The sequence below is a fragment of the Aristolochia californica genome, unplaced genomic scaffold (genome assembly GCF_029961685.1).
Source record: "Aristolochia californica isolate CCGP_79_NKW_82.1479 unplaced genomic scaffold, dmAriCali1.0.hap1 SCAF_15, whole genome shotgun sequence".
Taxonomy (NCBI): domain Eukaryota; kingdom Viridiplantae; phylum Streptophyta; class Magnoliopsida; order Piperales; family Aristolochiaceae; genus Aristolochia; species Aristolochia californica.
Window position 1 is genome coordinate 936,344 of NW_027181826.1, and position 24,046 is coordinate 960,389.

Here is a 24,046-nt window from a genome sequence, read left to right on the forward strand (position 1 = left end):
GGTAAACGTGGGGGGTGAAAGAGAAAGCAGTTTCATTGTTTTACATGAACGTAAGACAATATGAATTAATATGAATTGGACCCTATTATTTCTGATTTGGTTTGGGGAAGCTGAAGTCTGATTGACCTGGTTACCCAACCCTTTGGCTATACAACCCTAAACCCTAAACCCTAAACCCTAAACAAGAGAGTAAGTACCATCAAGGAATTGATTGTCTTAAAGCAAGTACCATGAAGATATTGTACAATTGTAACATGGAAGTGCTTCTCCCTCCAAGTCAGAGACGAAGAACCCTGACCTTCTTATATTTTGGAATATTTCGGAAAAAAGTAGCTGAGTGAGCCTTAGCCTCCTTATTGCAGAGTTTTTTGCATAGCTATTACTTGAGGTTGGTGTTTTTTCAGCCTCAAAAAGCTTCTAGTTTTTGTTCTCTACTTTCCTTGGCCAATCCTTGTTCATTTGTTGTCATAGTAGATTCAACTTCTAAATTCTTCATTGTTGCAAACCCATCCATTCATGGTGATAGGGTTCGACTAAACATTGTTTATGAGTTTCAACTCTTAACCTTTTTTTCTTGGAAATTTCTTCGAATAGCTAATAGTGTCACTACATACCTAACATTGTAGACCTCCTTGAGTAACCAAAACAAGAGAGGAATATGATACAAAGTCCATAGAGCAATCAATCTCTACCTACATAGAGAGAGAAAAATTAAATTCAAACACTTCAAGAAACCCAATATTAACTGATACCTACCTTTCAAATTGGAACTACTCTAATACCAATCCATAAGAACTAATGCAAAATACTTGAGATTGAGATTTGTTTGGCACGCTTGTAAGAAACAACAAAACTTACATATGTGGACACTCCCCCTACTATGCCCTAATTCTTTTATAATGACAAGAGTGTTTCGATGCTCATTACACTCCTTATGATTCTTTTTAATGACAAAGATGTTCTTGCTCCTACAAATTCAATAAACCCAAACCCTATACATCAAATACACAAATGAACTACTATTGTTGCTAACAAAAATCTATTAGGAACCAATGCAAAAGTGCTAATGTTAGGACCTAAGCTAGACAAAATAAGAGAGAGAGAGAGAGAGAGGGTGGGGGTCAAGCTGCTCTCTTACTTGTCTATTGATGTCTTTATTAATCTTCCAACTAGCTAGTAAGGCACACATATGTGGTCATGTCCCTTACAATACCTTATATAAACTACTAATATCGATGGCTATAGTCAAAGCTTTGAGCAATGAAAACAATGAAGAGGAAGAACCCTTTACAAAAACTTGAGGTTGTATAGGGTTAATTGCATTTCTCATAAATAATTAAGTCAATTCTCAACTTAAATGTAATTCTACCTTTTCCCAATAACACAATATGTAGCTCATAATTTCTCTTTGAAAAATAAGTGTTTTTTAGTTGTATCTTTTGTTAACAAAGACAAGTCGAAAACCATTCTCTAAGAAGAAGAAGAAAAAAAGACCTTTAGTCTTTTACCTTCCTGGAACTCAAATATTGTCTTTATTAATGTATTCACTTTATTAATATTGTCTTAAAAAATGTTAAAAACAACATATTTTAATAGAAATTTAGTTTTTTTTTGAAGATGCACATAGGAATTTAGTGAATGTAAATTTTCTAAGAACTTAATATGAAAATACTCTTTTAAGTTTTTCAGATATGATCCTTGGGAGAGGCACAAACATGACCATGGTACCACTTCCAAGCATGACCACGAAAAACAAAAAAGGATTGTATTAGAGTTTTGCCCTTGAATGTCTTTGAATCCTTCCAAGCAATTCAACTAGTGAACACCCATATGAAAGTGTCATTTACTATGTTTGCCAAAGTTTGGGACTTAGGAGCTTTCTTTAATCATATTCTTAGAAGCAAAAGCTCTCAATGTTTCCTATTATATATGCATTTCCCATTTCAAGATTCATTTAATAGGAGAGCTGAATCTTTTTATGTACAACTTGGGTATGACTGGAGCTTATTTAACCTTCCGAATATACCTAAGACTTACATTATAGAATGGGGTATTCAAGTATAATTTTTTTCTTTTTTCCAGCTAAATGCTATCTGTCAACTTATGAGGGTGTGGGCGCAACTTATTTAACCTTCCTGATATACCTATGTCTGACATTATAGAATTGGTATACAGGTATAATTTTTTGCTGTCTTCCAACAAAATTTACTACACTTTCCATATTAAGCTCCTACTTTTAAGTTTTGGAGCATCTTTTTACGTTATAATCCTTTTCTTTCTACACGTTGATCTTGGTTTTTTCACCCTCTTGGCTCTTTAAAGTATGAAATCCTTGCATAAACCCTGAAACTTGTTGGAGAAAAAAAAAAGCGGTCCTCGTCGTTGTCGCACAACTCCATTTTCATCCTACAATATCGTATTGCAACTCAGGTACATTCTCTAAATAGGGTTTTAGTTTGCGATCCTTGTTGGTTTTAAATTAGAAGTTATAAAATATTTTTAGAGTTTAATCGTTTGATAGGTTTTCGATTGGATTCACGATCTTCCTATGAGTTGCTTTCATCTCTGGTCGAATTTAAAAAAAATCATACCGCATGTTGTTTTCATACCGCATATTTTAACTTGATATAGATCTTTGTTGATTTGACATTGTTTATTTCTTCTGTAGTCATTATGCGGTCCGCATGTTCCGTTTAGATGTGCTGCTTCTTTTTTAAATATCGAGTGATAAAATGAATAAAAGGGTATTGTTGTGAATGTAAGTAGATTTTTTTTTTTTTAAAAAACTTTTTAAACATCGATCTAGTGGTAAAATGAATATTATGCAATTTTTGTTGAATTTAATAGAAAAAAAGGGGAAATTTTGAATTTTTTAATTTTTAATTGAGAAAAATCAGTTAAAAAGGGTTTATGACTTGGTTTCGTATATGCTTTGTGCCTCAAAATAAATGACATTATTACTCGCACTTTAATTTTGCAACTTGTTTACCATTTGAGCTCAATTAAAGATCGAGCGGAATTCTTGCTTATAATAGAAATGGATAATAAGTTGAACCCTTTTTTTTTTCTCAGTAATACCCAATTTTTTCTATTTTCTAAAATATAATTGAAGTATTAAACATATAAAACTAACATGAAATTCATGCTTTTATGGTAGAGATTAAAAATATATATCTTATTTTTTTAGGGAAATATTTTTATTTAGGGAATGGGATAATGCAAGGGGAAACTAGATGATCACTCAAACAAAATGAAAGTGATGGCTTACTTGATAATAATCTACTTGTTCAGGATAATATACCTTTTTTTTCATTGATATGTACAAATAAGAAATGCAATAAAATATTTTTTTTTAAATATTTGTTTGAGATAAAGATTGATTTACCTCTTTACATAACTTAAAAGTACTTTTTATTTATATTATGTTGAGAAATAAGGTATTTGTTCCTCAAGAATTCACTTTGTCTCTCAATGTTCTCAATGCACTAACAGGTCCTTAGTCATGTCAAATTCTACAAACTTTAGAGTCTTCAGCACATGCCTAGGGTCTCTTTGTTGCTTTAAACCATTTCACTTGGTATGATTTGTAATGCAAAATAAGGTTTGTCTTCATTTGGTTTGATTTTCTCACTAGGAGGAAGAATGTTTTGTAGCTTTTTTCCATGAAACAAAGAAGAAAATCACAGAGGAATTACATTAATGTGCTGTTTGCCTACTTGTTTCTTTCTAAGAATATTGCTCTTGTAGTTCTCAGACTAAAGGGGAAGCTAATGGACAGTAAAGTAGATGAGATAAAGAAGGCATATGACCTGTTCATGGCAGCAGTTTCAAAGTTCATGGAAGCCAAGGAGCAATCAAGGGGAGGGTACACAGCAGCAACTGCTACTGCTCTTGACAATCTGAAGCGTCGACGAGACTATTTCATTTATGCTTGTGATCAGGCACAAGATGCAGTGGAGCATGCTAAGCAAAGGCTGAGGTCTGATAGCGTTGTGAACGAGGGAACCGGGTCTGCTTCCACTAAGCCTGGAGACTTCGTTAAGGAGCTTGAGTTGATTAATGCTGTTGGAATGGAAAATACCAGCAGAGCAATCCAAATGCTAGCGGAGAAGCAACCAAGTTCATCTCGCGGCCATAATGCTGAAGCCTGGGAAGACAAGGAGTCCCCTGTTGATACAACTGTCTTTGAAGACATGGACGTTGAGATTGATGAGGGTTCAACATTCTTTGAAGATTTGGAAATGGAGAATCTTGGTTTTGAGAATTTTTTAGGAGATGGGTTTGGTTCAATAGAGTTTGATGACATGGAGGATCCTGAGGTTTATACTGACAAGACAGAATTGTTCAAAGAAGGAGAAAATGCTGGAGGTGCGATAGATAAAGGCAAAGCAAAAGTGTTCGAAGAAGGAGAAAATTCTCGACGTGAGGTTGATACTGGCAAGGCAGGAGTGTTCGAAGAAGGAGAAAATTCTCGACGTGAGGTTGATACTGGCAAGGCAGGAGTGTTCGAAGAAGGAGAAAATTCTCGACATGAAGTTGATACTGGCAAGGCAGTAGTGTTCAAAGGAACAAATGCTGCAGATGAGGTTGATACAACTGACAAGACAGAATTGTTCAAAGAAGGAGAAAATGCAGAAGGTGCAATAGATACAGGCAAAGCAAAAGTGTTCAAAGAAGGAGAAAACTCTGGACATAAGGTTGATACTGGCAAGGCAGAAGTGTTAAAAGAAGGAACAAATGCTGGAGAAGAAGTTGAAACTGGCAAGGCAGAAGTGTTCAAAGGAAAAAATGCTGTAGATGACGTTGATACTACTGACAAGGTAGAGGTGTTCAAAGGAGAAAGTACAAGTGATGAGGCTGACATTGGTGATCCTGTAGTTTTCGAAGGAGGAAATACTGGTGATGAGAGACTCTCCGGAGACGAAGTTGATACTGGTAATGCAGTAGTTTTCAAAGAAGGAGATGCTGGTGATGAGAAACTCTCTGGAGATGATGTTGAGTCTGGTAAGGCAGAGCTTCTAAAAGGAGGAAATACTGCTGATGAGAGAGTCTCTGGCTATGAGGTTGTTACTAGTAATGAAGTAGTTTTCAAAGAAGGAAATGCTGGTGATGAGAAACTCTCTGGAGATGAAGTTGATTCTGGTAAGGCAGAACTTTCAAAAGGAGCAAATACTGCTGATGAGAGAGTCTCTGGAGACGGGATTGATACCGTTATGTCAGAAGTTTTCAGAGGAGAAAATGCCGGTGATGAGAGAGTCTCTGGATATGGGGTTGATACCGTTATGTCCGAAGTTTTCAGAGGAGAAAATACCGGTGATGAGAGAGTCTCTGGAGACGGGGTTGATACTGTAATGTCAGAAGATCTCAAAGAAGAAAAAGCTGGTGAAGAGAGTCTCTCTGGAGACAGGGTTGATACTGTAATGTTAGAAAATCTCAGAAAGGTAAATGCTGGTGACGAGAGAGTCTCTGGAGACGGGGTTGATACTGTTATGTCCGAAGTTCTGAAAGAAGAAAATGCTGGTGAGGAGAGATTCTCTGGGGAAGAGGTTGATACTGGTAAGGCAGAAATTCTCAGAGGAAACGCTGGTGATAAGAAAGTCTATGAAGCTGACGTTGATACTGGTAAGGCAAAAGTGTTCAAAGAAGGAGAAAACACTGGTGATGAGATGGCCTCTGGAGATGGTGTCGATACTGGTAAGGCAGCAGTATTGCTCAGAGGAAACTATGTTGCTGATGAGAAAGAAACTGGAGATGAGGTTGATGCCGTTAAGGGAGAAGAGTTCAAAGAAGGGAAAAATGCTGGTGATGAGATGGCATCTGGAGAAGATGTCGATACTGGTAAGGCAGCAGTATTGCTCAGAGGAAACTATGTTGCTGATGAGAAAGAAACTGGAGATGAGGTTGATGCCGTTAAGGGAGAAGAGTTCAAAGAAGGAAAAAATGCTGGTGATGAGATGGCATCTGGAGAAGATGTCGATACTGGTAAGGCAGCAGTATTGCCCAGAGGAAACTATGTTGCTGATGAGAAAGACTCTGGAGATGAGGTTGATGCAGTTAAGGGAGAAGTGTTCAAAGAAGGGGAAAATGCTGATGATGAGATTATCACCGATAAGGCAGAAGTGTTCAAAGAAGGAGAAAATGCTGGTGGTGAGAAAGTCTCCAAAGATGTGGTTGATACTGGTAAGGCAGCAGTGTTGGTCAGAGGAAACTATGTTGCTGATGAGAAAACCACTAGAGATGAGGTTGATGCTATTAAGGGAGAAGTGTTCAAAGAAGGGGAAAATGCTGATGATGAGATCAACCTTGAGAAGGCAGAAGTGTTCATAGAAGGAGAAAATGCTCTAGGTGAGAAAGTTACTGGCAAGGCAGAAATGTTCATAAAAGGAGAAAATGATGGTGATGAGCAGGTAGGTTCTGGGAAGGGAACCATGACTGAAGATGCAGAGAACCCTGGTGATGTCAAAGTCTCAGAAGAAATGATCTCTGAGGATGGAAAAATTCCAGGTGACAAGAGTGATTCTACAGATGGGGTTGCTGCTGCTATGGCTGAAGTCACTAAAGAAGGAGAAAATCCAAATCATGAGTGATGACTCAGGACTGTCTGTTCAGATGCATTAGAAACTTACAATAAGCATCTCAAACTGTTGGGAAAGTGCCCTTCTTTTTTTGAATTTTGCTTGAGGACACTCCCTGCAACTCTGAAGACTTAAATAAATTTATGCCCATTTGAGGACTTCCATAGAGGATTTTTATATATTTTTTATATTAATTCATATTTTATTATATAATTTTGAGACTTGGCAGGTCAGACAAGGTTGGGTCAAGCTTAGAGATCCTATTCATTTTGTGTTATTATAGGGAGCCCCCCACCCTTAAGTAGGGGTATATGACATATGGGCTGTGAGCTCAAAGTGAACATGAAGCCCATTGGTCTCTCTCTGTGTTTGCTTATGGGCTTTTTTGTCACTTATAAAACCGTAGGCGGTTACCACAGAGATTTTCAACAAGCTCTCCTCCTGTCAGTCGGACAGACCTCCTGCATGGCGTTGTCTTCGTCATAGACTGTGGTGTCTCTCTGCTTTCCTTACTTTACGGGTCTTTATCACCGACATACAGGTTTCTTTCTCTCTCTTTCCCCCACAGATGTAAATTGCTGACATTCATGATCTTCAAGCCTCCTCTTTTCTAAAATAATTTGATTTTTGAACGAAAAAAATGCGTTTCCAATCCATTCCGACAACTCTGTCTCTGTTAGTTGTTTATCGGGGAATTATATTGTATCTGTGCAATCCTTTTGGTTCTCCCTTTTTAGAAACCTTGCCTTGATCGGGATGTTGTCGATGGGAAATCTGAGTCATAGTTATGTATAATAGTTACTATTACTCTTTTTCCTGTTTCAACTAGTTATGATCGGTATCCTATAGATAGGTTAACTATATTAATGATCAGTTAACAAAAAGAAAAAAAAATGCTGTAAAGTTTGATCTTTTTGTTCGTTTGTGTTGGTTTCTTGGTATATGTTTGTTCTAAGTGTGTTTGATCAATCTCTTGCCACCCAAATGGTTCAATAAGCGACGGGTTGTCTGTGACGTGGTTTTTTTTGTGCCATTTTTTACTATTAATTGAACTTTTATCGGGAAAACACCGAGAAGCTTGCTCTGATAGGCTTGGAGCAAAGTTAAACTCTTACTTTTCTAACGATTAGGATTTGTTGCCTTCTCAGTGCTAGTGTTCCGGAGCAAAGTTATTTAGAGTGATTCTGGGTCTGTTATAATCCACTCAAATATTTCCATCCCATACGTTTTTGCCACCATTGATCTTGTTATCTGAGCAGTCCATCTCCTTTACTTGAGAAAATTAGTCCATCGAAAGAGCTAGGTAAAGTACTTGCTGCTTTTTTTCTAATCACTTGTCATTTACTTTCAAATGTTGTATATATTTGGTTTGGGTTCTCTATTTAATGTCAGATATTTAACTGCTGTTGGGGCACTTTTCAATGGCTTGCTTGATGTCATTTGAATTAGCTTTAGAAGTGCATGCAAACTTCATTGGTTTTGTATAAAAAAGTGAACTAATTTCTCTTTCAAAGTGCTCATTTAAAGTTTTGGGATTGAAGGTGACTATCTGATTTCATAGGAGTATGATAAAGTTTTGCATTTCTATTAGAGAAACCCTTCCTTTTGAAAATTTATAGTTATTATATGCTCAATGATTGCAATTCTTTTGAAATTGGGTATGTGATGATGAAGTATCCTAGTTTTATTTTGCATTGCTACAAGTGAAACCTTTCCTTTTGAAATTTTATAGTTATTATATTCTTCACGATAGCATTCTGTCTGAAATTGTGTACATGATGACAAGGTATCCCAGTTTTGGTAACACAAATCAAGTTCTTATGTTAGCTTTTTGTTTATGGTAAAAACTGACACAAGATCAATTTACCATGAAATAAATTTTCTTTCTTCGCAAAATTTATTAAAAGTCATCATGGTTTAGACATTAAGAGGATATTGTTGGCTTTTGTTACCATCTTTTAGTCAGTGGCACTGGATTATTGTGCATCAAGGAAACCTTTTCTAGTTGGGCACAAAAAATGCATTTAGATTTTTATGTGGTGTTTCTGATGCTGATGGCAGTTGGAATCCTCTGGAATGTTGCATTCAATGAGCGTATTTATCGTTTTCTTCACCTATTGTCTTAGTCAATGACAACAGGATTCAAGAGCATCGAGTTAGTTGGGTCGATTAAATACATCAAGATGTGGATTAATCCTTTCATCAGATGTCCACCTTAGGGAGTTTCTGTGAGAGCTCCAGTTAAGTCCAATCAATATCTTTTTAATCAAGTTTTTTAATAAAATTAAATTCATTAAGTCTCACAGGTATCTTGGGTATTGAGGGTGTGTGCATCTCTCTGTTCAATCAATACTAAAAAATTAGACCCATTAATATTCTATATCTGGAGCTTTTGTTACTGTTGCCAGTTGGACTCCTGAAAGTAGCACTAGTCCACTTCCTCTTACATGCTCGATGGGTATAAATATCATCTTTAGTGCCACCAGGAAGACTAAGATGTGCAGAGCACATCGATTTGGTTTTGGCCAGAATCCCTCATTTGAAACAAAGAAGTCTTCTATAATTTGCTTTTGGAAAATCATGCTTCAGATGAGACTAATGCCACCAGAAAGACTAAGATGTGCAGAGCACATAGATTTGGTTTTGGCCAGAATCCCTCATTTAAAACATCAAGGTCTTCTATAATTTGCTGTTGGAAAATCTTACTTCAGATGAGGCTATTCTAAAGACCTGGCTAACCGCAATTGTTTAAGTGAAACAGGCAAGCTTGAAATTTATTTAACCATCAGCATTTCCACAATATGCACTTGGGGTGGTGTTTGAGGCTAAACTATCCAAACTGACTGGCATAATTTTGTGAATTAATAACAGCTTTTCTTACATGGAATTTGATTGGTACTGGAGACGTCTCCTTCGGTGGTGTGAATCAGTAGGTGGAAGGATTAAATTGAAGGCTAGTTCAATCATCATCGTAGGGTCAAAATATCTGTCGGATTGTAAGTACTCATTTATGATGATGTTATAGGTTTCTGGGTGCATTCAGGAAGATAATAAGAGTTTTGCCAATCAGATGCAGAAATTATCTTGTTCTAGAGGAGGTGAAGAAAACTTTCAGCGGATGAATTTATCATTTCCTAATTGTACAAATTTTGAAGGTGCAGATTCTGCATGCTCCAGATGAGGTTCATGGTGATGACTGGAGATATGAGAATATAGCAAAATACTTAAGAGCACTTTGTTGTTAGCATGAGAGAGAATAAGAATATGTTTGGCTAAGGAATGTTTCATGAACTACATCTTACATACTCTGGGATGCATATGCATGAGATTGATATGTTTGTAAGTGGGGTAGGCAATATTGGTCTTGCATGTTGGTGTGATATTTTTTTTTTTTAGCATGTGTTTTAATTAAATGCGTGACAATGGTTTGCGAATACACGGCCATGTGCAACCATAAGTTGCTTGCAAATGACGTTCATTTCGTACCCTGACTCATTTACTCTTTAATATCTTGAAACCTTCACTGCTTGGACTACCACCTGTTTCTTCAATTTGGGGGAAAATGCCTCCTAAGAACAATTATCCCATCTTAAAGACATGAGACTGATGTCTGAAACCCTATCGTTTTGTTGTTTTTGTTTGTGAGTCAACAGCAAAGACAAAGTCCAAATTTCCAACCAGAGGTAGCAATTAGCAAATCTTCCAATGGATAGCACCGTGGATGCATTGAGCAATGCATATCAAGAGTTTGTTGCAGCAGCAGCAGGTGTACTTGAAGCCAAGGAGCAGTCTGGGGGCCAGAAGACAGCAGCCACAGATGCCGCCCTTGAGAACTTCAAACAACGCTGGGAGTTGTTTAGAGTTGCTTGTGACCAAGCAGAAGAGTTTGTGGAATCTGCGAAGCAGCGGATAGGATCGGAATACCTGGTAGACGAGGCAACTGGGTCTGCTACTGCAAAACCAGGACAGTCCAATCCTGCACTGCCACCCATCAGTGCGGTTAGATTGGAGCAGATGAGCAAAGCAGTCCGCTGGCTTGTCATAGAACTTCAACAGGGAAGTGGAACATCCAATGCAAGCGCTAGTGCTATTACTAATGTGAATGCAAATGCTCAATCTTCTACCCCTTTTGATGCCAGATTCTCTGAAGATGGAGCACAGTAGGTATTTGATATGTATCTCCCACCATTCCTTATGAATAGTGTGTTGTATCTGAAGCTGGTTCACAGCTTTCGTTAAGAAAACACCTGCAAAACGAAGTGCGTATGACATTGTGTCAGTCTTGAGCAAACTGCCTAATAAAGGCACAAATTTTGCATATTTGGCGTTTCCCCTACCTTACATATAAATTGTTTCACCATCCAAATGATCCAAAGTGTTATCTTACTTTTGATATTTTCCCAAAATTTGCATGAGTTGTGATGCAGGGACCATCAATCAATGCTGATCTCTGAAAAACCAAGCTTGACTCTTTCCTTTTTTTTTTTAATTCAAAAATTTCATGGCAGTGATGCAGGGAACATCAATCATCCTGACCAGACTGTAACTGATCTCTGAAAAACCCAAGCCTGACTATGTTTCTTTTTCATGCACTCCTCAGTGTCTCAGCTGCCACTGATACTTGTTGGGACTCAATTCTGGTCAACAAATGCAGGTTCCTTGTTTAAATTGTTCCGTTATCAGTTAAACATATCACTTGCAAACAGCAGCAGGTTCCCACTCTGTGATGGTTGATATGCGGAATGGCCTGTAGGGGAGCTGGAATTATTTCATTAGTGGTGGGAGTCTCAAATGCTCGAGACCAGTGAGACATTATATAAGAAAGCTTAGATTTTTTAAGATGAGAGATCTACTTTCTCCCTCGGTTGAAATTCTGGGAATATTTTCAGGTTTTAACATATGTGAGATGTTTTGGAAGATCTATCTGCAGACCCATTAATCACCTCATGGTCCTTCCCTCTTTTCCCTGAACAAGAAGACAGGTCTCAGCCCGCTCGCCGGCAAAAGTGGTAGTAAGGAGAGGCATTGGAGGGAGAGAGAACTCTCCTGTACTGAAGACGGCAGCTACATGGGTTGCTACATATAAAACTGAAGTGCATTTTGAAAGAGAAATTTAGACCCATTAATCACCTCATCTCTCCGACAATTCACTTTCACTTTCTACGGTGCACTAACGCTTTTAGAGCCATTTGAAATCAATTTTGACTTCCTAACCGACAATTGTTGCAAAGGGAGAAGGATCCACCGCCCTCTTTTGTTGTTATATGATGATCAAAGACAATGGAGAGCAATCCACAATTTGATTTCAGATCTCACTATCAATCGGTTTAGGGTTTAGGGTTTAGAATAGATCATCGGTCAAAGAGGTGGTAGAAAATATGGGCCCACATGGGGCAAAGGGTCCCACTGGTCCCACCTGTTGTGATTATACTTGGGAGCAAGAAGGGTACTTTCGTACATTCACAATAAAAGGGTATTTACGTCATCTCATAGATGTTTATGTCTATCTCGGTCTCTCCTCCGCGTGGGCGACTTATTCCTGTTTTTCTCGGCCTTTCGCAAAACAAACACAAAAGGAGCCCATCCTACCCGTCAAATGCTTCCGCGTCACCGATCTGTGTGACTCAATCGGGCGGCGATGAGAGCAGATAATGTTTGCACTTATTCTCCACACAAAGACCCCGTGAGAGCAGAGTCGCGGCGAGACCAGCAGTTGCAAATTCTCGAACCATCGCCCGGTGGCACCACCGGTTAGACCGAATGCGAGTGGGACTGGACTAGAGAGGAAAAAATTTAGAGAGAGAAAGCGTGAGCGGTTCTGATCGGTAGTGGGAGTAGGCAGAGGGAATTAGGTTTTAGGAGTTCGTCTCACCGCGGCGGGAAAAAGGGGAGAAGCAAGAGTGCTTCGAATCGTGATGGTTAGAGTTTCGCTTCTCGGATAATCTAGGGTTAGGGTTCCGGCTCGGTGTGTTCTATATCGTTTTGGCGGAGTCCGCGGTTGGATTTCGTTTGTCGATCATGTATGCAGTCGAATCTGGCGACGCAGCGACGGTATAGTTGGTTCATTTGATCCTTCAGGTTGGGTTTTGCCCTTATTGCGTCGTTATTTGAGCTTGATTTTCGGCGTGTTTGTGTTGAATATCTCGGATTTAGGATTATAGGGTTTGGGAAATGGATGAGGTTTGGGAGAGGGCCGTGGAGACGGCGCTCGATGGCCAAACAGACTATTTATCAGCCCGGACACTGACTTTGGATGGTGCTGTTAAGTGTTTACATGGCCGTTTGCCTCCTCCGAATATATTAGAGAAGTTTCAGGGACTTGAGCACCTTTCTATAGCTAACGTTGGTGTTTCCTCTCTTGAGAAATTTCCTCGTCTCCGGAATCTTCAGAAGCTGATTCTTTCGGATAATCGCATAGCTGGCGGTCTGGAGTTTCTTGTGGAAGCCGGCCTCGAGTCCCTTCGGGACCTCGACCTGTCTAATAATCGTATACAGTTTTTGGAAGATCTACGACCGTTAGCGCAGCTTAGGCTTGTGTCTCTCGATCTTTACGAGTGCCCTGTGACACGGATCAAGGATTATCGATCTAGAGTTTTTGGCATGATTAAATCGCTCAAGTATTTGGATAAGATGGACGCTGACGAAAATGAGCGGCCGGAGTCGGATGAGGAGGAAGAGGACGAAGAAGATGAGGAGGAGGATGACCCCGGGAGTGGCGAGGTTGATGGTGATGACAGGTCGGGAAAGTTAACGAACGGTAGTAGCACTGGAGGTATTGTCGATGCCGATGAGGATGATGAAAGCGATGCCGATGAAGAAGAACCTGAGGTTACTGGAGTGAATAATGGATTTAGCCGCAACGCACAGCACCACGCAAACGGTTTCAGAGTAGCTGCTTCTGGAGTTGCGGACGAGGATGAGGATGATGTGGAGGATGAAGAGGATGATGACTTGGGGGAAGAGATTGATGAGGAGGAGGGCGATGAAGAGGATGTTGTGGTGGTCCATGAAATTGATGATAGTGATGAGGATGAGGATGGGGTTGAAGACGATGAGGAAGATGAGGAGGAGGAGGATGTCGAAGATGAAGAGGAGGAAGGAGTACCTGAAAGCACGGGGAGAATATTGAGCACTGAAGGAGAAATTGATGGGCATGAGCACGGAGAGGACCAAGGGGATGAGGACGAGAATGGGGAGATTGGGGAGGAGGACGAGCAGGAGATCGAAGAAGATGGGGAGTACAAGGAAGATGATGGTGAAGGTGATGACGAGGTGAGATTTTTGCTGAAAAGGAGGGGAAAACCCAGTATAAATCTCTTTTGTTAGTCGTTTTAGTCCGTTCTGATTCTTTGACTCTTAATGCATGATTTATGAGCTCTGCCAGTTCCACTGTATGATGATTTCTGAGTTTATGCTTGTTGGTAAAACATCTCTTTGCGATCCATGAGTTAATCTTTCAGAAAGACGTTCCTATGTTATTTTGTGATGAGGATACAGAGAAAAGTGATATATTCATAGTGGATCTGTTGATGCTTGAATTGTTTTCTTATATAAACTATTTTGTGTAACATTTGGTGGTAGGAACACTTTTAATTTAGTTTTGCTTGGTTGGTGTAATAGAGTAAATCCATGAATGTCTCGTGGTGGTGTCAGGTGCATAAGAGGATAAAGGAATTCAAGCTTTCTTATATTATAGGCAATATTTTACATAATTTTAGCAGTTTTGTACCTCATATTAGGGTACTCCGTCCTGCAGAGTTGATTCTTGCTTTTAACTGCTCTTAGGTGGTCAGCTTGCCTAGAATTTTATTTTTATTTTTTCCAAACCCCTGGTTGAGAACATATGATCACTCTATTTTATGGATCAAAATTTTCCATTTTATCTATATTTTCTGAATGGAAATTCTCTGCCTAGGTATGTCCAGAAAAATCTCAGGGCGATGGATAAAACAGTTGATAAGTTTTTTAAATGAAGGATAATATCTATATTCAATATGTCCGAGCTTGATATGTGCCATGCTCAGCTAGTTGGTATTTGTTGGATTTAGGGAGTTTTCATCTTGTTCATGCTAACGCTAGTGTTTGCGAGTGTCATATGATAACTGAAGCATAAATATTCTTGAAATGACTGTACTTTTGCTCACAGGCAATTTGCTATATTAATTTTTTTTTTTCATCTGTTGTTGGGTGAGATCAGTTGGTTATTCTAGTGTGCTGTATATATTTGTTCATCATCTGTTATTTTGTTAGAATCCACTTTTTTCCATTTTCTCTTTGAGACATATCCACTTTTGAACCACTTTATACCTAAGTGATGTATGTTTATATGGTTTTTGTTTTTATATTATGATTAGTCATGTATTTTTGTCAGTTTGAGTAATTTGTTTACATGTTTATGTTTAACTTTTGACAGCAGTTCTGTTTAAGGATTATTTGATTTCTCTTCTGTGCCATTCTTTATTACTCGTGTGTCTCTTTTCCTTGAATATCTTTTTACTCCCTGTGTATTTAATTTTCTCCAATTTTGGGTGGTTTTTATTTTGTACAGGAGGAGGATTTTGGATCCGAGTACCTGGTTCAGCCCATTAGGGGGCAAGTTAAGGAGGTAGGAAGCAGCGATGTGGAAGCGGGCAACAACGAAGATGATGGGGAAGAGGAAGAAGTTGAAGATGAGGAAGAAACGATGCTACAGCCGTCATCTTCATCTCTGCAGAAGAGGAAGAGAGATACTGAGAATGATGGGGGCAGTATTGAGGATGACGAGAGGTCATCAAAGCGTCAATGATATAGAGGAGGGAGGGGAAAAAAGGGGGGTTTCACTAAGAGATTGTGTAATCACTTGAAAATACAAACTGTAGAAAATGGAGGATGTTATGTATGAGGGAAAAGAGGGTCTGTATTCTGTAGGGCTTTTTGATCAAACTTGTTTCCTTCCTTTGGACCGTTGTAAAACCTGTTCAAATGACAGTTGTGGTGGTTTGGGTTTCCCCCCCAACAAAAGGAAAATTTGAAAAACAAAACAAAAGCAAACACAAGTCTCTTATGCTTTGATTTTTTTACTTGTTCTCTCATCTCTCCGTTTTTCACTCTCACCTCTCTCCCTCATCTCATTCATTTCTTTTAGATCTTGTCATATCATTGCAGGCTACCCAATGATGGTGAAATGTTAAATCTTGTTAGATGTTGTTGAAGTAACTGGTTATTCAAGTGTACGAATTAATCTGAAGGGAAAGTTCTAACTTGTCAGTCACACCTCACACTTTGGATAAGATGGGAAGGTTTATTTATGGTGCTGAAGAGAGAAACCTACGGTGGCTCGGTTTACTATCGAAAACCTCTTCGTCGCTCTCTCACTCCCCAGCGTAGGCGGCATGGCAGCGGTGGCGACTACCACGATGTTGCTCCTTCGCACGGCAGGAAAGCCGCTGTCGTCATCGGCACACCGGCAGCTGATCTCGAAGGTTGGTATACACGATTCTGGCAGAAAATGTCGGCGGCTTTACGTGAAGAACATGGCTAATGAGAGCGATAGGAGTAGCGGGAACGGGCCAGCGGAGACGGCGGCGATCGTGGGAGGACTGGTAGCGGTCCCTGTGATCTGCTGGTCGCTGTACACGCTCAAAACTACAGGGTGTGGCCTCCCGCCGGGCCCTGGCGGCTCCATCGGTGCCGTCGAGGGTGTTAGCTATCTGGTCGTCGTCGGCATCATCGCCTGGTCGTTGTACACAAAGGTGAAAACTGGTTCTGGACTCCCTAATGGACCGTTTGGGCTGCTTGGCGCCGTGGAAGGACTGTCGTATCTGGCATTGTTGGCTATCTTGGTCGTCTTCGGCTTGCAATTCATTGATAAGGGATTTATTCCGGGGCCCCTTCCTGGAGAAGAGTGCTTCGGATGAGCTCGGTTCAGTCTCGGCTGTCACTGGAACTCTTTAACTACTCTTCTTTTCTGTTCGGTTTCTTCTTGGTCTAGTCTCCTGTATGATAAGCTTTTTCTTGAGTTTTCACTGCTCTGACAATTGAAGGGTAGAGTGACGGAGCTCTTTTCTTTTCTTACCAGTTTCCAGCAATATTCATGACTTACTGTTAAAACGTCTATCTTTCGGTCTATGAAGACGCCATTAATGATGTAATTCACGAAGCCTTTTTCCCCGTCTTTCTTGTGAGATTTGTGTGAAGGAACTGCACTTTGAAAAATTCGAATTTGAAACGACACGGACGAAGACCACTCAAAGGGTGTCAAGATTGCAGTCTAACTAAACAAACCATCACACTGAAATCCAAAGGGAGTTTCAAGCGACTCTCCCAGCTTTGACGAGGCATCATCATCCACGGTTTTTACATACCTGGACACGGCAACGGATGCTTGATTTGCTCCTGTTCTCTCTTCCCTACTAGAAGAGGAAGCAGAAAAGCTTATCGAGTATGGGAAGAAGAAACCGGTCGTTATGGCCTTCCATAGCAACTTAGAGAACGGTTTGCAGCGTTTGGAATTTCTGGATCAGTAACCCCTTGTTCTACCATCGACTATCTTATTCCTTTCGAACGCTTTCTGGTGTCCTTTACCAGGCTGTGAATTCCAAACATTTTCTCTCAAGCAATCCTGCAATGGCCTCGCCTGTTGCTGATCCCCCCCGTCTGCCTTCCTTCCTCAAATCCCCACGAAATCATGGCAGAGACCCAGATGTTGTTCTCAAGTTTGTACCGAGGGAAGATTAAAGGAATTTTGATATCTTGTTTAAAGGCCTTAATTGCTATAAAATTAAGGCCATTTGACGTATACATTGATACATCTATATTGCAAGTAAAATGGACTCTTACAGTTTTGGATATGGAGCTCACTGTTCTTCACCAAAACATCAGAATGTGGTAAAGATATTCGGGCTCCTCTACCCATTTACTCTAGCCCTCTAATGTTTTTCTAGGGTGAGTGTTTGTGGCTTTGGGGCGTACTTTTGGTTCAGCAATATTGATGAAACTTTGATACCCAGAACAAATATGCACAGCTAATTCATACTAAACTAAAGTTTGTGGATTTTGAAGATCTCGAGCCACTCTTGATTCACCAATTCAGCAAAATAGAGGTTCACAAGTAATAAAAAATAAAAGGGGAATGAATAGACTCACCAAGTAACGAGTAAAACGATCAACATAGGGTCTCGGAGCCATCAACCAACCGATATCACATCCGAGACAACAGAGAGATTGATAATTTCCTGAACAAATACTAATGTACAGTCACAGTAATCTTCTGAACAATCATACAACCCACTTGACGAAGTCATTATGTTCTTATTAAGAATAGAAGGGAGAGAAAACAAAGAAGTTACTGCACAACCAATAGGACAAATTTCTAGCACTCGCAAGCTGAGGAAGAAGGCCTTTGCTGATTCCCACTCCCAACATCAATGGTATCCGGCAGGTATCTTCAGCAACATAAAAAATGTCGGTAGTAATCGATTTGTATTAGTAATAGTACAACTTTCACAAGAACAAAATCCAGAAGAACAGATTAGGCTTACAAAAATCCAAAAAAACTAACCAGAAAGAAGAGATAGGCAACTAAAGGACAAACAAATGTAACAAGAATACCGGAAGGAGATAAAAAAATGTAATGTGATAAAAAAATGCAGCAACTTGACATACCACACACCTGCCCCTTGACAGTACATTTTTAATGATTGGAGTTTCCAGCATTCTGTCATGTTCAACACCAGAAACACAACAGCATGCAGTGCAAGCAACATAACTCAAGAAAAACATCCTTGATCAATCCCAACCTTCTAAAGCAGAACAGCAGTATAGGAGATATCTTAACATTAGGTTCATATCTTGTTAATCTGTTTTATTAGTTTTACCACACTGACATCTTATAACATTTACAATCAACCAAGAATTTTTTTCAATCCGCATAGCCCCTTAAAAGTCACGTATTGTTCGGTTCAGTGAAGGGAACTCCTGGGAAAAGTGTCAAGACTGACGTATTTGATATTACTAGCAAACAGGTGAAAAGAAAAAAAAAGCAACAATACAATCAGTGAAACAACAAAAAATTACCTTGCTACTTTTTCTAAAATGTAGAGGATCAAAACTAAAAAATAACAAGGTCAATAATAAATAGTCCAAGACTAAAGAACACTCAGAAACCACAGAAAAAATACACAATCGAGAAAAACATAACCTGCAACTTACATCTCTTCTTCCTCCCCACTTTTCAGAGCATTTTTTGCTATGCATTGAAACGCTTCCTCCACATTCAGGCCCTCCTTGGCTGATGTCTCAAAGTAGGGAATATTCCCCTTAGATGCACACCAAGCCCGAGCTTTTTTCTCGGAAACCTACAGAGCACACCAGATCTAAAATTAGTGCAGGAGCACACAAGAACTTTATATGTTTATATAAAGGAGTATTGAACATACCACCCTGTTATTGCCACCATCAATATCAACTTTATTCCCCAAAACCACAAAAGGAAAATTTTCGGGATCTGAAGGGCTTGCCTGAGGAAGGAGAGATCTTTATGAGGAGCCTTAAATTCAAGAATTGTCCTACGATGTTAATGTTCAAAAACTTACCTGGATGAGGAATTCTTCTCGCCAATTGTTCAAATTGTCAAATGATTTCATCACATTAACATCATACACAAGAACACAGCAATCCGCACCACGGTAAAATGCAACACCAAGGCTCTGAAATCGTTCCTGACCAGCCGTGTCCCATATCTGTTGAAAACAAGGAGAAAACAGAACCACCACATTTAATATTGACTCGAATAAGAAGGATAACCAATTACTAACCCAATTTCCCCAACACACCCCAAAGGTTATCATTGACAAGACATGGTCAACAGATGCCCACTTTACTTTGTCGAAAATTTCTTCCATGCCTAGCTTAATGATTGCTCTACAGCAACCACAACATCTAAGGGAATTTAGAAGTTATGGGTTGTAAAAGCTGAATCAGATTTTTCTTTTCCCTTCATAAATTTGATTTTTAACAATAACTTGTAAAAGTACCTTACTTCTTCTTTTTTTCTTCTTTTTCTTTAATGGCACATTACTTGGTCTACTGTTTAAAATCTTGATAATTATACTATAAGCACTTAAGTTTCAAAAAATATATACATATATAAGCAATTAAAAGAGAATTTATCGTGCACAAGTCAGAACTTATCATGCACAAGTCACCAAACATGCAATGCCTTCATTTGCAGGAATACAGCCAATGAAGAAACACCCGTCGTATTGCTAGTTATGTCATTCTGGTGAAATCACTCAACATGTCAATGATGTCTTCTCATAGAAATTTCCTAACCTTGCAGATCTTTTTTCATAAACAAATTCAAATGATTCCAAGAAGTGTATATTCTACAAGTACATAATTCTTCACCAATTCTAAAAATGATTTATCCCCTTTTTATCCCGAACTTACAGAAGGGCATAATTCACCATCAGATAGTTTGATTCAAATCCAATACCCTTTCTCTATCAAACCAGTTCTTTGAAAACGGAAAAAATATTTCTCCAAAATATCTAAGAGAGATTTGGTAGAACTCACATTTATCTATCCAGTCTCGCAAAAAATACTCATGGAATTCTATCTGTTTTGCAAAAATTACTCATGGATAAGGGCCAAAAACATATTTCAAGTTTTCTATGTGTTTCCTTGACATCCTTCACCAGCAAGGACCACTATGAAACACATAAAACAAATTCAGAACAATAAATGCTGTTAAATTGGGTCCAAGGCCCTATCCCAAAATGACTAGCCAACTTAGGAAACCTCTTTCCCAACTAATAAACTCAAGATATTTGTACTCACTAATCTATGTGAGACTATTCCTTAACACTCCCCCTCACGTGTAGACCCTCTTTTGTGGCTCTACAAGTGGATAACTTAGGAGTAGGCAGTTTAGGTGTAGGCCCTCTTTTGTGGCTCTACAAGTTGATAGTTTAGGTGTAGGCCCTCTTTTGTGGCTCTATAAGTAGATAGTTTTTTAGGTGCAAGCCCACATATGAGTACTTGCTCTGATACCATGTTAAATTGGGTCCAAGGCCCTATCCCAAAATGACTAGCCAACTTATGAAACCTCTTTCCCAACTAATAAACTCAAGATCTTTGTACTCACTAATCCACGTGGGACTATTCTTTAACAAATGCAACAGAAAAATAGAAAATGAGCAATACTACAAAATTGGGTTAGTTCCAATTTTATCAGATGTCTCTAAAGAGGGTTAGTTACTCTCACCCCCTGAAAATTATGAAAGTTACTTCACCTTGCTGAAAAATTACAAATTACTCTCCTTCTTGATTTAAAATTTCATTATTCTCAACCCCCCAATCCTGCCCCCTTAGGATGAAATTTCCCTGACAAATTAGAACTTCTTAAAAATACACTGTAGGTGGGCCCCACATGAAGAGGCCTCGGTCTTTAACATGCCTGGATGAATTACAAACAAGAGAAGAGAAGAAAAGGCAAGGGACCGATTTCCCCGACCTCCTGTTTGCATGTCCTCTCTACCATCAAAGAGAGGAAAAAGAAGGCAGGGCAGAAGCAATGGACCCTTAGCACTTTCGTAGAGAGGAGAGAGCTTGGGAGAGCCTACCCTCCCTCCCCCTGACATCCCTACTACGACAGTAGAGAGAGAAAGGAAGTGAGGGGTAGGTGCACCATTTTTTAAATGAATCCAATCTAACAATCCTTCCAAAGTGTTGAGTGAATTTCAGGCAAGTTAAAAATGAATGAGCTTCCCTTAGCTAATCAAAATTATATCCCCTGAGAAGAGCTAGAGTTTAATTACACCTAATCTATGTTAACATGTTTGTGTACTCTACCTCCTGAATGTTGTCCTTTTCAGAAGTGTCAGACTTGGACTGTAGTCCATCAACATTTTGAAGTGTTTGGCTTTGAACTACTATCTGTGTCAACATTGAACTACTATTTGCACATAGCTTCTTCCAGCTTCCTTATGAAAACCATTTTCCTCACAGCCATTTACAACAATGTCTATGAGAATTTCAAAGCCTCATTGGTGGAAAGAATAGCTCCGGGCAACTAGCATGTTAATGATTGTTTCCCTTTGTCATTGTATTTAGCCTCAAGGAAAAGTTTGGGTTAGCTATCATCAATGATTCAGAAGTCACTTAACTCTTGCCATTCTGTGATGGCTCTAACGATCCAATGTGTCCATATGTCAGCCAATCTTTCTTCTGAATTCGTTATGGCACCAAGAAATGTTTTATTCACCAAAGTTCAGAAGTGATCCACTGAGTACCCACAACCGCATCCTTCCCTTCCCTGTCACAAAAAAGAGGGAACAAGGGTCCCTCTCCTCTATGCAGCAGAGCAAGGGTCACACTGCCCTTGTCCAGCCTACTTTTTCTTTCACCAATAGCAGAGAGGAGGACGCTGGGGAAGCAGTCCCATGCTTCTTCTTCCCTTTTCTGAAGGCATTACAGAAGGGAGGAGAGCAGGGGGACCCTTTTCCCAGCTGACAATCTTCAACCGTGAAAGACGTGAGGCTACATCAGGTGGGCCCCACTTACACATAGCTAAAAATTTTAAATTAAAACGGCAGTTTAGTCCTTTATAGAAATAAAAGGAGAGGTAGTTGACATTAATGAAATTTGAGGGAGAGAAAGTAATTTCCAATATTTTTCAGGGACTCAGAATAATGAACCCTACAAAGTTATGCTAAAAGGGGAACCACAACAGAAGAAATAAATAAATTAGCAGAAAAGAAAAGCCAACATACCACAAACTAAATTTTTTTGATATGTTTCTTCTAAGGACATTATGACATAAATTTTACTGTAATTGTTACAAAGACCTATCCCATAGACGTGAAAGGTTGAAACCACCTAAAACAAAAAACACGGTTATCATCTTTTGGCATCTCTAGAGTATATTCTACAGATGTAAAAAGATGATAACAGCACTATAGAGATGAACTCTGCAACAAAGGCAAGCCATCCAAATATGAAATTTATAAACAAACCAATTAACAGCCAATCTCAAGTTCACCTTCTCATGGATTCTATGAAATTCAATGTAAGTTCCAATTTTGGAGTTATAGGTACATAAAGGGCTCGATTTTGGTCAGTAATTTCAGTACTCCTGTTTGCTTTCGTCCACATCTTCACACATAAAGAACATAAATGCAAGAATCAAAGAAATACCCTTACTAACGAGATCGAACGTGAAAATACTGCAAATGACAGATAGGGAGACTAATGAAGTTCAACGCCATGCAAGATGTGGACTTGCATCAAAATGCATGGTGGCAGACCTGTAAGGTGAAAAGCCTATCTTCAAACTGCACTTCCTTTGTTAAGAAATCTGCTCCTATAGTAGCCTTGTACTGATTACTGAACTTCTTGTTCACATATCTAGCATCAGACAGTCAAGGCAACAGCACAGCATAGACCAAAAAAAGAAGTATCTACAAGAGAATGTTCAAACTTTAATAAACAACAGAGTTACACATAAGCATCGCTATTTAATTAATAATAACGAAGTAAAGGATACTGATTCATCAAAGAAGTCTTCCCAACCCTGTATAAGATAACAGATGAATTAGATAAGAGGAAGTAGCATAAATTGCCCAGAAATATACAGTTAAAAAGAAAAAGTCCGGATCTCGATTCTACCACCAGAACCCAGTCTAAACATATTCACCTTGTCACTAAACATTATTTACTGCGGAGAGCTCGATGTCAAACGTGAAAACAGAAGAAACAAATTTCAGTGCAAAATAACCTGTGATCTAAGGAATTAGTAACAGTTCAACTATCAGAAGCCAGAAACAGGTCTTAAAGGAACAAACAGAATTGAAACGGATCAATGGAATTCCTACCGTTGGTAAGCAGACGGATCCTAGAATCGAGATCGGAGTACACAGAAATGAAAAAGAAAAAAACGATAGGAAATTACGAACCCGCTATCACCGAGAATTATGACCTTTAAAAGCGTTCTCCTTCGGGCAGGCATGTTGCGATGGAGAAAACGCTTTGTTGCGCTCTGGATTTGAGAGCGGATAAAGACGTGCTTCGGATCGGAGAATCGGACGACGGGAATCCGGGTGAGAAGGTCGTTGTATAAATATTTTCAGTCGTTTAGCGGAAGTAGCACGACTGGGGAATCAACCGGAGTCAAACCCGGACACTTCCAGAGTTCTAGGGCGGCACCGCACCGTTTCGTACTTTTCTTCGTAAATGGTAAAATCACAAATGACTCTGTTTATCGCCAGATTAGAGTAAATTGGACAGGTTGGTCCACGCGCCTGGGCAGACCTTAGCCCATCACAACGCAGACAGAAAACTAGTTCTTCCTTGTCATTCCCTGGCAAGAAGCCTTCGATTTCCAAAGGAACGACACCGAAATTCAAAGTATTATTTTTTGCCGAAAATCCAATTTATTTTTTTTGCTCAAGGGTGTCTTATAAATCTGAGATAAATTGAAGAAGACAAGACAA

At 39.2% G+C, this 24,046-nt stretch overlaps 5 protein-coding genes across 6 annotated transcripts; 4 read left to right on the forward strand and 1 right to left on the reverse strand.

Moving 5' to 3' along the window:
• Nucleotides 1–3,770: 3,770 nt before the first annotated feature.
• LOC137952104 (spore wall protein 2-like) lies at nt 3,771–6,587 on the forward strand. The gene has a single exon (XM_068799172.1). The coding sequence runs from the start codon at nt 3,771–3,773 to the stop codon at nt 6,585–6,587; it is 2,817 nt and encodes a 938-aa protein (XP_068655273.1).
• A 431-nt stretch (nt 6,588–7,018) lies between these two features.
• On the forward strand, nt 7,019–10,926 carry LOC137952315 (mediator of RNA polymerase II transcription subunit 32-like). 2 transcript variants are annotated; one of them, XM_068799446.1, is made up of 3 exons: nt 7,019–7,116; nt 7,724–7,878; nt 10,229–10,926. In XM_068799446.1, the coding sequence occupies exon 3, from the start codon at nt 10,281–10,283 to the stop codon at nt 10,737–10,739; it is 459 nt and encodes a 152-aa protein (XP_068655547.1). In that variant the 5' UTR covers nt 7,019–7,116; nt 7,724–7,878; nt 10,229–10,280; the 3' UTR covers nt 10,740–10,926. The 2 variants fall into 2 exon arrangements, with proteins under 2 accessions (XP_068655547.1, XP_068655548.1); XM_068799447.1 differs by lacking the exon at nt 7,724–7,878.
• A 1,346-nt stretch (nt 10,927–12,272) lies between these two features.
• LOC137951792 (acidic leucine-rich nuclear phosphoprotein 32-related protein-like) lies at nt 12,273–15,610 on the forward strand. Its single transcript, XM_068798705.1, has 3 exons — nt 12,273–12,626; nt 12,729–13,847; nt 15,124–15,610. The coding sequence occupies exons 1-3, from the start codon at nt 12,594–12,596 to the stop codon at nt 15,358–15,360; spliced, it is 1,389 nt and encodes a 462-aa protein (XP_068654806.1). The 5' UTR covers nt 12,273–12,593; the 3' UTR covers nt 15,361–15,610.
• A 274-nt stretch (nt 15,611–15,884) lies between these two features.
• Nucleotides 15,885–16,626, forward strand: LOC137952334 (uncharacterized). Its single transcript, XM_068799472.1, has one exon. The coding sequence runs from the start codon at nt 15,947–15,949 to the stop codon at nt 16,469–16,471; it is 525 nt and encodes a 174-aa protein (XP_068655573.1). The 5' UTR covers nt 15,885–15,946; the 3' UTR covers nt 16,472–16,626.
• Nucleotides 16,627–17,618: 992 nt separating this feature from the next.
• On the reverse strand, nt 17,619–23,793 carry LOC137951368 (ras-related protein RABG3f). The gene is made up of 7 exons (XM_068797982.1): nt 23,510–23,793; nt 23,101–23,127; nt 22,862–22,961; nt 19,148–19,294; nt 18,992–19,072; nt 18,765–18,910; nt 17,619–17,998 (listed from the first exon to the last, which is right to left on the reverse strand). Exons 1-7 carry the CDS (start codon nt 23,560–23,562, stop codon nt 17,926–17,928), a joined length of 627 nt encoding a protein of 208 aa, XP_068654083.1. The 5' UTR covers nt 23,563–23,793; the 3' UTR covers nt 17,619–17,925.
• Nucleotides 23,794–24,046: the final 253 nt, after the last annotated feature.

Coding starts and splice junctions, on each gene's coding strand:
- LOC137952104 (XM_068799172.1), top strand. CDS start 3,771: ATGGACAGTAAAGTAGATGAGATAAAGAAGGCATATGACCTGTTCATG.
- LOC137952315 (XM_068799446.1), top strand. CDS start 10,281: ATGGATAGCACCGTGGATGCATTGAGCAATGCATATCAAGAGTTTGTT.
- LOC137952334 (XM_068799472.1), top strand. CDS start 15,947: ATGGCAGCGGTGGCGACTACCACGATGTTGCTCCTTCGCACGGCAGGA.
- LOC137951368 (XM_068797982.1), bottom strand. CDS start 23,562: ATGCCTGCCCGAAGGAGAACGCTTTTAAAGGTCATAATTCTCGGTGAT. Junction 19,073..19,147: donor GAGAAGAATTCCTCATCCAG/GTAAGTTTTTGA, acceptor CTCCTTCCTCAG/GCAAGCCCTTCAGATCCCGA. Junction 17,999..18,764: donor AGTGGGGAGGAAGAAGAGAT/GTAAGTTGCAGG, acceptor ATGTTGCTGAAG/ATACCTGCCGGATACCATTG.
- LOC137951792 (XM_068798705.1), top strand. CDS start 12,594: ATGTATGCAGTCGAATCTGGCGACGCAGCGACG. Junction 12,627..12,728: donor AATCTGGCGACGCAGCGACG/GTATAGTTGGTT, acceptor TCTCGGATTTAG/GATTATAGGGTTTGGGAAAT. Junction 13,848..15,123: donor ATGGTGAAGGTGATGACGAG/GTGAGATTTTTG, acceptor TATTTTGTACAG/GAGGAGGATTTTGGATCCGA.